Source organism: Diabrotica undecimpunctata, chromosome 8, assembly GCF_040954645.1.
Source record: "Diabrotica undecimpunctata isolate CICGRU chromosome 8, icDiaUnde3, whole genome shotgun sequence".
Classification (NCBI taxonomy): Eukaryota; Metazoa; Arthropoda; class Insecta; order Coleoptera; family Chrysomelidae; genus Diabrotica; species Diabrotica undecimpunctata.
The window spans coordinates 107,563,389-107,575,793 of NC_092810.1; the positions used below are offsets into that span (position 1 = coordinate 107,563,389).

Below are 12,405 nucleotides of genomic sequence, written 5' to 3' on the forward strand. Positions count from 1 at the left end.
GTGTAAAGAACTAGAAAGATCATGAGAAAGCACTTCCAACAATTTATTTAATCAATTAGATTTTAAATTTAACTTTAGGCAACATTATAAGTTATTTAAATTAATTTAGTATAAAGATAAAAAAATAAAATGAAGTTACCAGTCTTAAGCTTACTGAGTCTCGCCGATAAATGAATTTACAGGTTTAACACCCACGCAAACAACGTGAATAGAGATGGCCTTGAGGTCAAAATGACAAGAACAGCAAGGCGAAATACCAACCTCTATGTAATAGGGCGGTATATTCAAAAAATGTGATAAATTTGGTTGACAACTTGTCGTTAAGAAATCAAACAATGAAAGGAAAAGGTGGTTAAGATCACCATTTATCCTACAGTGATTGATTTGTCAACAAAGAACAAAGCATGCGAAGTCAAACACAAAATCATATATTATAATAATATGACGTCACTGGTTAGCCAGCCAACAGGTGAAGATTAATACAACTTCCACAGTCCAAAGGTTCAAATCATTTCGGACCGTAATGAAAAAAATTCTATGAATCAATTTCAGTTTAAAATTTTAACAACCAAGTTTATCAAAAAGAACAATTACTTAATTATGTAAAAGTGATATTGACAAATAGTTAATAAAATGTAAGTTGATGAATCTAAGTTTAAGAAAGAATATTTATTTTATTTTATTTTTATTTAAATTTATTCTATGAAAATATTATAAAAAAAAACCCATTCTGGGACCAAATTTGAGAAAACAACATATCAGGCCTAATTCTGCAAAATTAATGCATGATAAATTTGGCTCAAATTACTAATGTCGGTTCTCTTATTAAGGGTATTAGGATGTTTTAATATTGAACACATTTCTAAAAACTGCCTTTTAACGAGATTACGTTCAGTGCCAAGAATTTTAACTTCATTAAAGTTTACTTCGTGCTTAGTGCTAATAGCATGTTGGGCAAGAGCACAAGTATGTTTAGATAAATTAATATCACTGCGGTGTGTCGTAAGACGTCCTCTCAGTGATCTCCCTGTCTGACCGATGTAACATGAGTCACACTCAGCACAAGGTATATGATATATTACATTAACTTGTTCCAGAAGGGACAGAGGTGTTTTAGTTTTAGAAAACAAATTCCTGACAGTCTTAGCATTCTTAATTGCAATTTTAACCGGTACGTTGTTATGTTTGTACAGTTTAACGAGTTTCTCAGTAACTTGAGGAAAATAAGGTAACGATGAGTAATGGGTAGTTGGATTCCCAAGTACAGTATTAGGCAGAACAGTGTTGTTAATTGAATTATTTGATATTATTCTAAGTTGGTCACCATTGGGTATGTCATTTAGAGAAGAACCATAGCTTTGAACGAAAAGGTATTTATTAATAAGGGAGGATGGATAGGAATTCTCAATCAGAATATTCTTAAGTAATTGTAGGGATTCCCTTCGATTAATCGGATGTGTCAGTCTATTTAGCCTGCAGCTTAAAGCTTTAATAAGGTTTAATTTGTATTTAAAGGGATGACAAGAGTGGTAGTTGAGAAACCTATTAGAGGCCATTGGTTTCCTGTACCAACTTGTAGTTAGGGTGTTATCTCCCATTCTAATGACACGCATGTCTAAGAAGGGAATACTATTTGTAGTCCTCTTCGAGTGTACCTTAGTTTATTTTGGATTGACGGTCGTACTCCTTTTCTCGATATATATATATATATATATATATATATATATATATATATATATATATATATATATATATATATATATATATATATATATATAATGAACCAGAAGTATTTGCTGACAACGTAATGAAGTAAACGTTAAATATTGGGTTTGCAGCAATAAAAAATGAAACGTGTACTATTGTAATTTTTAATCCAAGCTTTCGGACATTGGTTATTTCCTTTATCAGGGAGCTACAAATGTGATGAATGGTTTGTTAACGTTGGTATAATTAATTAAAAAATTCGCTACTTACAAACTTAATGAGGTTGTATCATCAATGATGTTATATAATGTTGATAAAATTTATCACAGTCTGTCATCTTTGTTTAATATAAAACCTATTTCTATATTTAAAATTCAAAAATTACTTTACATTCACAACACTTAATTATTATAAACACATTCATGATATTGTTATTCTTAATTTTATGCTATCGCCATTAGTTTTTGTCAAGACAATCCAGTGGTTTTTATTATTGGTTTTTCAAAACTCTTCGTGTGTAAATTTAAAAATATTCGTATTAAGTGAAAATCCCACACCCCCAATATCAAGCAACTGGCAGTACAGCAAATTATAGGCCTATCATTAGGTGTATCGTGGCAATATAATTCTAAAAACGTTACAATTGATTGTGATTTTGTTTTGTATGACCCCAGTATCTGTGTGTATACAAAAATTACTAACTTTTAAAAAACTTAATTTGTAAAACAAAATTTTTTAAATGTCAATTGATAAATTATTGTTTTTGTTATTGTTGAATTTATCTAGTAGTAACAAATAGGAGAACATTTCATTTAGATGACCAATATCCGTTCTATGATTCATTGCATTGTTATTTTGGCAAATGTAGGCCATTTCAAGAAAAAGTCTTTTGGTGATGTTACTTTCCTGTTCTACTACTTTGATGTTATTGTAATCTATCCGATGCTCATTTTTAACTGCATGTTCACCCAATGCACTTCTTTCAGGATGTAGTCTATTATCAGACTTGTGGGATGTAATGCGGTCTTTAAGGCATCTTGATGTTTGACCATAGTAACTAAAATCATAGTACTTTTGCAAACCTATTTTGCAATATTTTACATAAACTTTTCATTCGTTAAATGATTCAGAATTCATCTAGATACAATAGTTTACATATAATAACATTGTAGATAAAAGTTTTCTGGGTTAAACAATTTCAATTTTGCAATAACTACTAAGTGAACCTTCTTGAATTTTTTTTAGTTGAATATTTGTGATAATGCCCATTCTCGCGCGAAATGGAGTGATAAAGCCAGAATCTCGATCTTTGGGAGTGACGGAGTGGATTTTGTTCGCCGCCGACCGGGGTAAGACCTTTTGCCCCAGTGTACTACGGTCACTATGAAACATCCTGTGAGTGTCATGGGATGGGCTTGTATGACCACTATTGGAGTTGGACGTTTAGCAGTAATAGAGGGCAATATTAATGCAAAAAAATATCAGGAAGAGATACTGCAAGCCAAACTGCTCCCGACTATCAGAGATTTGTTTGAAGGGGATGCCCAACAATGCATCTTCCAGCAGGATGGAGCGACTTGTCATACGGCTAAGACTTCCATGGAATGGTTGAGAAACCATAACGTTACTGTCCTGCCTTGGCCTGGAAATAGTCTCGATCTAAATCCAATAGAAAATTTATGGCCAAGGCTGAAAGTGTCAGTATCATGCCGAAACCCAAGTACAAGAGAGAACTGATAGAAGCCATCATTACACCAGAAGATTTGACTCGTCTCGTGAACTCCATGCCTCACAGAATCGAACCTGTCCTAAAAAACAAAGGTTATCCCACCAAATACTAATTTTCTTTATAATAACCATTGTACCGACGGCTGTTTTATTTATTTTAAAATTTGTATAGGGTTTTTCATCTTAAAATAGTTATTAAATATTAAGTAGAAGCATAAAACGATGCAATAAAATTATAGGTAAACTTATAAATAACAAATCTTGTGAAAAAGAGGAATGCTGATAACAAAACTAGAATTTTTGTATTTTCCAGAATTTTGGCCACTAGTGTACATTTAAGAATAGGAGAATACATTGACAACAGTTTCATCATCATCATCATCATCATCATCATCATCATCATCACTGGCTCGACAACCCTTTTTGGGCCTTGGCCTGTTCTAGGATTCTTCCCCATTCCGATCTGTTTATATCATTTTCTATTTGTTCTAAGTATCTCAGTTTCGGTCTTCCTCTTGTTCTTTTTCCTACTGGCATCTGTTTGAATATTTTGTTTGGTATTTCGCCTTCTTCCATTCTTTCTACATGTCCTATCCGGATCCTGGTATATTTTGTATAGTTCAGAGTTGTATCGTCTTCGCCACATTCCGTTTTCTTTTGTGCCCTTATATTTGACAACAGTTTACCTGTCAAAAAGTGGCCGCAAATATGTTTAATTCAATTAATGGTAATTCATTTTTGAATAAAAATTTTATTTCGTTAATTTATTTTTTAAATAAAATACGCTGCTCATATCGTATATGCATATTTTTTATATAAAATTAAAGCTATTTTTTTATATATATGATATAGCGTTGAAATATAAACAATATTAGTTAAAAAAACTCGAACATCGCTGTAAAAAACTTCTATTGTAACTGACTAGTCCGAAAACGTTCTGAACTTTACTATAATCCATTTGGATTTTTTAATTTAATTTTTTAAATAAATACACCCTTTACAACAGAACTTTTTTGTTTCGATGTTCGAGTTTTTTTAATACAGTTAGCGCGCAACGACACTGGTTTGACAAGGATGGCCAGTGTTAGAATATTCTACCAAGTTTTAAAGCTCGTTATACTGTTATTGGGTAAGTTGATTAAAGTAAAGTTTACTTTTTTAGAAAAATGAAGAAGTGTGTGTTGTAGTTATATGTTGATAATATGTATATTATAACACTATATATCGACACATGAACTCACACAACTGACAATAGCCATGTTAATCCAGTGGCGTTGTTTGCTAGCTCTGTTTTACTTTATCGTTGTTTTATTCCTCGAACTTTTAACAGCTGGCGACTCTAATTTGCGACCATTTTATACCAGGTAACTTTATATCATCACATTCAAATTAAAATTGAGGCGGTGGCTAGAATAAGGGCCTATAGGCCAATGGGCCTTCTTCCGGAGAACACAGAATTGAACTCTTTATGTTGTTCTCTGTCAGTCTACCAATTTTTTCTACGATATTACGGTTTTTTACGTTGGTATAACACTTTCTTTAGTGAATTGTTGGCACAGCTGAGAAAGATTTGTTTGTGCCTTTAAATCAACTCTGTTTTGGTGAATTTCTGACAATGTGATTGGAGTTATGTTATATTTTAAACTGTAAGTTTAAGTGTATTTTAAAGCAATGGCTAGTTGTAAAGCTATTTTAGATAACGCGGTGTCAAAAGATGCCAAAAAGAAAATTGTTCTAACAGGTTGTATGGCATTAATGGAGCATCCAGAAAGGTATAGAAAGATAGAAAATCCCAAAATTAGCAAAAAATATCACTGGAAATACAAGCTTTAAACTTCTGGTTGTGATGTGCCCATGTACCGTTCCTTTTTTGTTGACTTATATCAAGTAGGAGTGAAGCATGTAAGAATATTACAGAAAAAAATTGGTGAGAAAACTCCACTTGATGAAAAACGTGGAAAACACTCAAATCAAAGAAAAATTTTCGGTGATGTTTATTCTATGGCTTTAGAACATTTAAAATCTATTCCTCCTAAACAAAATCTGTTAAACAGTGACACACCTGGAAAAACAAACAGATTGTACTTCGACAACCCAGACCTAACGATTAAGATCATTTTTGAGCAGTTTCAAAAGTTGTTTAAAGACACTACTGGGAATAATCTTACCACGAAATACAAGACCTATTTCAAGTTTTTCAGAGAAACTAATTTTACGTTCAAAAAACCGAAGACTGACACATGTGATTATTTTCGTGAGTATAAAATCAAACTAGAAAAGAACTGGAATAATGAATGCTTTGTTGATTACGATCTCCATAAAAAGATACTCGAGGCATATTCCAAGCTAAAAAATGATTACTTGAGAAAGGCAACAGATGATAGTAGCATTCTTGTCCTGGAATTTGATTACGCACAAAATGTACCGCTGCCAAAGCTCAGCATAACAAAACAGTTTTATGAACGACTTTTATGGATGTACGTATTCAGTATACACGTGCATAATGATGGATCATTATAATGTATATGTCTTCATATAATCTCAATGTAAAAAGGGAGCAAGTAGTGTTGCTTCATTCATCTTTGACTGTATTCACAATAAATTAGCAGATTATCCTAATACCAAGCATATTGTTCTTCTATCAGGTACAGCTGGAGGCCAAAATAAAAATCAGACTTTGTTATGGTTTTGTTCTTGGATATCAACACTATACAGAGTCGAAGTGACATATTTATCCTGTTTGTGGACAATCGTTTAGTCAGTGCGACAGAAATTTTGGGGTTATAAGACAGGCCTTAAAAAGAGGTCAAGATGTCGAGGAACCCAAAGTCTACTAGATAATCGTACAGTGCAGACAAACTCCTTCTCCTTTCTGCCTCAAAAATAAGTCCTCTACTCTATACTATAATATATGACTGGGATGCAGCACTTATTCCTCATTTTTTGAAGAAGCCTGTGAATAAAGATTGTAAGTTTAAATTACAACAGTATCGCGTGCCGAAGTATAAACCTTGTGGGACACTGGATGCTTCTAAAACCTACTTTGAAATGTATACCCCTTTTAAATATGCAAAAACGTTGCCACTTGACCTTACTCTTACACCTTTGCCTCGGGTTTCTATTAATCAGTCTAAAATCAAAGACGTAAGAGACTTACCTATTTCAATATTTAAGAGAAGAAAGTAGAAACTTCTACAAACTTTCATTTCAAGAAAGCATACCGGCTGAAAAAGATAATGAGAGTAGTGCTGATGACTCAGATGGTCAGGAAATTTAGCGTAAACAAAATAAAAGTTTTCTTGTTGTACAAAGACCTTGAATATTATTTTAAAACCTTTGTATACTATAATATAAATACAACTGTAGTATACTATACAACAGTAAACATTTATAGGTTTTTCTTCTGCATAAGACGTTTTAATCTGCCAAATGTGTTCTCCAGAAGAGGGGCTTATGTAAACTAGTTTTAATACTCTTCATTTGAAAAGAAAAAGGACATATTTTATAAAGGTGTTCTCTATTATTTTATCAATGGATCAAAATTCTTAAAACTTAAACACTTAAACAATGCAAGTAGTGTTGTTTCGCCTAAGGCATGGATCTTAAATATTTGAATGCTTGTTTCTCAAAATACACTTTTAGCAGGTAGGCCCTTCGTATAGCTATCGCCTCAATTATCTTTAATTTCATATAAAAAACATGCACATCACATATATTATGAGCAGCTTATTTATTTAAACAATTAATGAATGAAATGTTTGTTCAAAAATTAATTACCATTAATTGAATTAAAACTATTTGCGGCCACTTTTTGACTGACAACCTGTTATTAATGTATTTTCCCATTCTTAAATGTATGTAAAAACGTTATGAACGTAGTGATTTTGCAATATTTGGGATCTCGTAATATTATCACCAAATTTATCAAAAGTAGTTGTTAGATATCTGTATCAGAGTATCACGACAACTTGTTTTGCCAATCTTTCTGATCTACTCGTATATCACTGTATTTTTTGCCGAATACATTCAACTATGTCTATGATCAAAATGTCTGTTTATTATTTCGTGATGATTTACACGTGAAGAACGCTAAAATATACTATATTATATGTCTAGTACTTTGAATTTTTTCGCTACACGCTATAAATCAATTCTTAGGATTTCTGCTACTCGATTTGAATTTAACTGTAAATAACATTAATTTGGTTAACTAAAAATTTCACAAGACTTTTACGTAATTTACGTATTATGCAACAAATGATTTAATAACTATTTAATAGTGTAAGGACTTGTTTACATACTGTATGAACAGTTTTACTATTACATAAACTTCTTACCAATTGCTGACATTTTACTGTTACATCTGTCATTTTTATACGTTTCACTTTTCATTACCAAATTTAATTTCCGTCGTATTTCATTAATAGTTGCCAAATACTAAATATTTTAGTAGACATCTGTCATTTTTTAAGATTTTTCAATATTCCTGTCAGTTCGTTAGCCAATAGTTGTCAAATGCAAGTTCATTTACCACAATAATCAACAATCTGCAGTTGTCACTGCTTTTATTGTTCATCGATTACTGTATGTAATAATAACTACATGCATAATGGCACGTACAAAAATTATACAGATGAGACCTGCACGTATGTATTGCGATCGTTAACTGATAATAAATACTGTTTATTTTTATTCTTATAGGCCAGTCATGAATAACTTAAATGCGTGTTGTTGCATTATTTAATTGTAAAAGTTGTTTTGTGTACTCGAATTGTAATTGCGATACGCATTTTTTGTCTATTTTTAAATACATTTATTTATCGTTTTAATAACTAGAAAACTCATTAGTAGAAAAAAAATTTTTTGCAACAGATAATGATAGAATTTATTTTTAACTTTTTTTATGTGTATTTAATAATTTAATTTAACTTCTTCTTTTAGTGCCGTCTCTAATTGAGGTTGGGGATGACTTTTGAAAATTCGTCTCTCTCCTGTGCTTTTCTTTATTATATATTATTAGGGTTTGGAGGTCAACTGTTGTCCAAATCTTTGATTTTATCCTGCCAGGTCATTTGTCGTCTGCCAGGACCACGCACCTTATATTTTTCTTTCCGTTATTAGTTGATTAATTTAGCTGGATCACTTAATTTATCATATCACCATTCTTATTGCCTTTATCCATATATACGAGGTCGATTAGTATTAATTTTCTTCGTAAACATGTCTTCTCTAAGCATCTTTTTTGTCCCTCCAGACCCTCTGACCCTCCAGATCTTTTTTGGCTCTCATTTCCGACTTTATTCGCGCGCACTTTAAATTTTATCCTTATTAAATGAATTATTCATATTCGTTCAGACAAATGTATTTGATCAAATTACCAAATATTACACAATATGATTTCAAACCAATGGAAATTTCAAAATAAATATGGCAACCCCTTAAATGATTTGTCACTTAATTATTAACAGAACTTCGACTTCCTCTAAGCAAAATGGATATGTACCGACATTAACACGCATAATATTCGGTTTAAAACAGTTCATTATCAACCTGTATGCGTTCACTGCTGGACATAGGTCTCCCTCAGCTCTTTTCATCTGTCTCTGTCTTGTGCAGCTTGTATTCAGTTATTGCTAACACGCTTCAGGTCGTCAGTCCATCTAGTTAGTGAGCGTCCTCTGCTCCGTAGGTAACACACATTGGTCAAAGATTTTCCTTTTGAGGCATATGGGTAGATCCGATTTAAATACATAGTTTAATTTACCAAACCCTGCCCAGGCTAATCTTATGCGACGTGGGAGCTCACATGTTTGGTTATCTCTGCCCAACCGAATTTCATGTCCTAATCTAAGTACTTATACGATGTAGTCTGCACAATATCCCTTCCATCAACAGCGATGTTTCGATTTGGTGCCATATTAGTCATTATTTGCGTCTTGTTCATATTAATCTTTAGTCCGACCTCCAAAGAAGCGTGATATAATTTTTCAAACATTATTATTCCATCATCCATACGATCGGCTATAAGGACGATGTCATCTGCAATTCTCAAATGACTGAGCTTCTCTTCATTTATGTTGTTGTCATGCTCGTTCAGATGTACCTTCTTACAAGTATATTCTAAAACCGTCGTGAATAGCTTTGGAGAGACGGTGTCTCCTTGATGTACTCCTCGCTCTATACAGAATTTATTTGTTTCTTGTTCAGATAGGCTTACGCTAGCTGTGGCATTTTACTAGATATATTTGATTATATTTGAGTATGTATTTGGTTATGTATAGCGATGGTCTATTCGACATTCTGTCAATGCTTTTAAAATTGTCTGATGGCTTATGGTATCGTATGTTTTCTCGTAGTCGAATAATACCAGTTCCAATGGTTTTTTGTATTCTTCAAACTTCTTTATCAGGTTCTTTATCACTAGTAAGTGGTTGTTAGTGCTGTATCCCGATTTAAATCCAACTTGTTCTCTAGACTGATAGAAGTCTAATTTAGCGTCCAGTCTTTTTTTGATAATTATTGTGAAAAGTTTATATATGTGTGACTGCATTGTTCCATTGAGAAGGAGTTTTTCCTTGGTAGATGCATTCGGTGAAAAGCTTGGCCAAAGCCTGAATAATCTTATGTCCACCTAGTTTGATCGCTTTTGATCACTACATCGTCATCGCCAGGGGATTTGGTATTTTTCATTTCTAAAAGTGCCGTTTTGATTTCGTATAGAGTTATTTCTGGCATTAATTCTGATCCCTGGTTTGTGATTTTGGACAGGGGCTGATCTTGCCTTTCGTCGGTGCTGTCATACAATTCGCGATAAAAGGATTCGACAACCTCAAGGATTTTGGGTTCTATCAGTCCATTAAATCCATTATCCTAGTAAAAATTATTAGATATTCGAATACTAGTGCAGATTCGCACTGAATATTGTGTTTTAACCTTCGAACAACTCATCAAGAACTGTGGGTGCCAATGGGTAACAATATAACTACCTCCGAAAGTTGGAGCCAATAGAGAACGATGAAACTCACAACTTTCTTTGGGATCCAATTGTTAGACCTCGTCTAGCTCAGTCTCTCAGGTGTGAGAACGTCTTATCTTAAAATTAAATCTGAAAAATGTGTTTGGCTGGGACAAATAAACCAAGATGCTAACTAATCATTATACATAAAAAATATAATTTTTTTTAATACTAAATCAAAAATAAAGCAAATCTTCCCTATAGCTTTACAGAAAGATTTTATAATGATACTTATGGCATTGCGATAGATTCGACCGTTACTTGATGGAAGTTTATTTTATCAAGCAATAAAACACTGAAAACGTTTGTTTTCATCACTTCCAAAAAGTTTATTATAATTTATTATCACTACAGCTGTTTCGGCAAAGTGCCTTTCTCAAGTGTGATAAAATTCCAAATTAGTCTTAAATGTGATACATAAATTATAACAAAATTTGTGGAATTGTTGAAAACAAAAGTTTTCAGTGTTTTATTGCTTGACTTATGGCATTGTTGTTTCATGTACTATTGTCTTCGTGCAGTTGGATCACAAATTGAACGTAGTTGGCGTATTTTTTTGGCTTCTGATGATGGTTTGGCAGGTTGGTGGAGATTTAGAAAATTCCACCCAACAAGGGGGAATAAGAAAAGTTCAAATTAGTCCAGAAAACTAAAATGATAAAGCTTGAGTTAGTGACTGCATAGTTTTAAGATATTTCCTTGTCCTTTGAAGATTGAACATAATTAAAATAGAAAATATCAAATTAGCAAGAATAAAATGAATATCATTAATATTAAAATAAATTATTTTAAATATAAATGATTTACATTAAAGATTAAGAATTTTCTTTAAAATTATATTAGAGATACTAACTGCACATGGTTTGAAAAGAAACACGTGGGTTGGAGGTTATGTATAAAAAGTCAAATATGAAATTATAAAAAGACCCTGCATATTGGTTAACTACTAAATAAAAACTTAGCCTAAGAAAGATGTAACGATATAAATGAATTTTGAACTAAAATCCAGCTTAAGTAGACAAAAGACATTATAAAAACTAATCTCCCTTCTACAAAATTGAAGTGACATGACAGAGCAGAGTTGTGAACTGACAGATATACTTTGTCGACTTAAGTGGGGTATAGAAATTTTATGTTTCACGGCATAGAACATAATGAGGTCTGAATAAAGGAATTAGAATATTAAGTGAAAATTAAAGTTGGAATTTAGATTGTACAGAATATGTAGTAAATAGAAAGTTGATGGAAGAGTTGCGCTAACTATTTAGAATAAAAATAGTAAAATAAAAGATAAAGTTAATAGATGAATGAAATAAAAAAGAGTGAACTAAATACAAAAACATGTGACTTTCATAATGTTACAGTGTGAACATATTATGTTCTTGAGAATCTACTATCAAAAACGCTGAAATCGTGTTTGGATAATGTTTATTGGTACCCTCCTTAACCTATGCCCTCTTTTTTGACATCAATTTGTACCACACCTTAACTTCCTCTGATACACGCATTCTTACTTGTATTTTTTTTTTGTCACTCCACTTTTTTAGTATAAGCACCCTCATTCTGCTCTACAATGTTTATTTACTGTTATTATTTCTTTTTAACATCACCTTTTATTACCGAAATATTTCTTTACTTTTTGTTAAGGAGTGTGAAATTTTTAAAATAGCTACTTAATTTAAGATATTAAAATTAAAAAGGGCAGGAGTAAATTAAACATGTCGATTTACACCAAAAAATTACTAAAAATCCTTAACTCTTTTATTCGTTACTCTTTACAAAATGAAACCTATTTGCAATAAAAAAATATGTTCCATATGATTCGTCGTTGTTTTAAATTATATGATCGTGGCACTACCTCTGTAATGTTGTGTCCTTTTGGGTGGAGACACTTTGTACTTTGGAGACAATTTCAGTTCGCTGCTCCATTTGGAGCTGACGTGGAGGTGGTCAAA

The 12,405-nt window shown here is 32.1% G+C and overlaps 1 protein-coding gene across 2 annotated transcripts in view; it reads left to right on the forward strand.

Moving 5' to 3' along the window:
• Nucleotides 1-12,405, forward strand: part of ash2 (Set1/Ash2 histone methyltransferase complex subunit ash2) — a 66,155-nt gene that overhangs the window by 17,265 nt on the left and 36,485 nt on the right. The window contains exon 1 of one of the 2 annotated variants that reach the window (XM_072540704.1): nt 7,949-8,081. The exons of the other annotated variant lie outside the window; for it this stretch is intronic. Coding sequence (XP_072396805.1) covers nt 8,045-8,081 — 37 coding nt within the window. The 5' untranslated portion in view covers nt 7,949-8,044. Of the gene's footprint in view, nt 1-7,948; nt 8,082-12,405 lie in introns of those variants that run through there. 2 annotated transcript variants of the gene reach the window in all.